Genomic DNA, 1,600 nt, shown 5'->3' with positions numbered 1-1,600 from the left:
CCAAAGATCATCCCCCCCACAAGAATCCCATCCCGAGCATAATTGTCCTTTCCGCAAATCATCACACTTCGCCAGACCAGTGGCCACCTTATCAATCACAAAGTTGCACTCAAGCAAAGGCCTGGCGTACGAAAGCGCATTACTCGCATTGCGGGCCATTTCCCCCTTCGACAAGATCATCGTGGAGGCATCCTTAAGAAAATCTATCGTGCAGGTCGCCGCACAATCAGTAAGCGTGCAGTCGCCATTTTTGGATACGCAGCCCGGAATGTTTTTCTGGAGCTTGGTGTCCAACAGAATACTTGCCATGGTGCCAAAGTCCCCGCACTCACTGGCGTTTAAGAGCCCTTTGCCGCACACCAAGGGACGTGCGAAGAGATTCGAGAGCGCAGTGGCATTACTTAACATTTTCAGCAAGTCGGCGTTCAAACCTCCGGGGGCCATACGGAGAATGTCCTCAGACATATTGCGGCTTTCCAAGGCCTTCTTGATGCTTTCCGACGCACCCGGCATGTCTTTGATGGAGGCCAAATCAATTCCGGGAGGCAAACCCTCAAAGCTCTCAATACTGGAAGCCCCACCAGCCAGCCCAACACCATCCGATCCCGCCAAACTGCCGATGTCAAGGGGAGCACCGTCATTTCCAGAAAGGGCGCCAGACTGGGCAAGAGCAGCTATAGCCGCAGAATCACCATCACCAGTAGCAGCACCAGGAACAGCTCCTGGAGCACCTCCGGGAAGAACACCTTCTGGAGCAGCTCCGGGAACAACACCTCCTGGAACGGCTCCAGGAACAACACCAGGAACAGCAACACCAGGAACAGCAGCCGGAATTACACCGGGAATAGCACTAGGAATAACACCAGCCGCAAGTAATTTCATGGGTTCAGCTGCAGTCTCCCCCGGCGTTACGGATTCGCACACCCCCAACAGCTGGATACAGGCTTCTCGGGAGAGCTCAAGTTCCTTCTCGCGAATCATCTTGTTGATGTTCGAAAAATTGAACTGCCTCTGACAGTAAGGCACAGCGTACCACTGGAAAACTCCCGGCTGACGTGTGTATTGCAGCTCCAACTCTCCACAGCCCACGGTTGTAGCATATGCCAAGACACTCACAACGGTTCCAAGCACCGCAAAAAGAACTCCTGTCACCCAGTAAAGGCATGAGAGGATAAGTGGAAAACACGGAATGCAGCAATGGCAGCATGCAAATGGCAGAATGAGGATGATCAGAACAAGACCCACACTTGATACACAGAACGTTGCAATAGAAACCTTATCCAGGTAGTTGAAGTAATATCTCCTTGCAAGGGCAATAAATCCCATGGCCTGTTCGTGGACGGTTGTGAAATCCGAGAGGTCCAAAGGAATGGCATCAAGCGGCTTGCGTTCACCCGTGGACCAATCAGATGCAAAGTCAAGCACTCTTTCCGCGGTAGAATTAAAGTAATCCAGTGGACCCGAGACAAAGTCTTCCAACAGGCGAGGGGCCGTCGCAATCAACAGCCCGGCACCAAAAAAGACAAGATAAAACATCACCCCGGACCAAATGACAGCGTACAAAATCCACAGCCACATGCAGCAACGGGCACGCTTCGTG

General features: G+C 52.4%; 1 protein-coding gene across 1 annotated transcript, besides 3 other annotated features; it reads right to left on the bottom strand.

Moving 5' to 3' along the window:
* Positions 1 to 404: a sequence feature (heterozygous, non-Esmeraldo-like haplotype).
* Tc00.1047053504235.9 (hypothetical protein, conserved) lies at positions 1 to 1,600 on the bottom strand (the record flags this gene model as incomplete). The annotated part of the gene is made up of 1 exon (XM_797304.1): positions 1 to 1,600. A coding segment is annotated over one exon (1,600 nt), but the record flags the coding sequence as incomplete, so codon positions are not given.
* Positions 405 to 1,316: a sequence feature (areas merged during assembly that could not be assigned to a particular haplotype. This can correspond to areas where the two haplotypes were merged or to regions with more than two copies in the genome that were merged during assembly.).
* Positions 1,317 to 1,600: a sequence feature (heterozygous, non-Esmeraldo-like haplotype).

Source organism: Trypanosoma cruzi, genomic scaffold (assembly GCF_000209065.1).
Source record: "Trypanosoma cruzi strain CL Brener 1047053516677 genomic scaffold, whole genome shotgun sequence".
Lineage (NCBI taxonomy): Eukaryota > Euglenozoa > Kinetoplastea > Trypanosomatida > Trypanosomatidae > Trypanosoma > Trypanosoma cruzi.
This window is presented reverse-complemented; position numbering and strand designations above follow the sequence as displayed.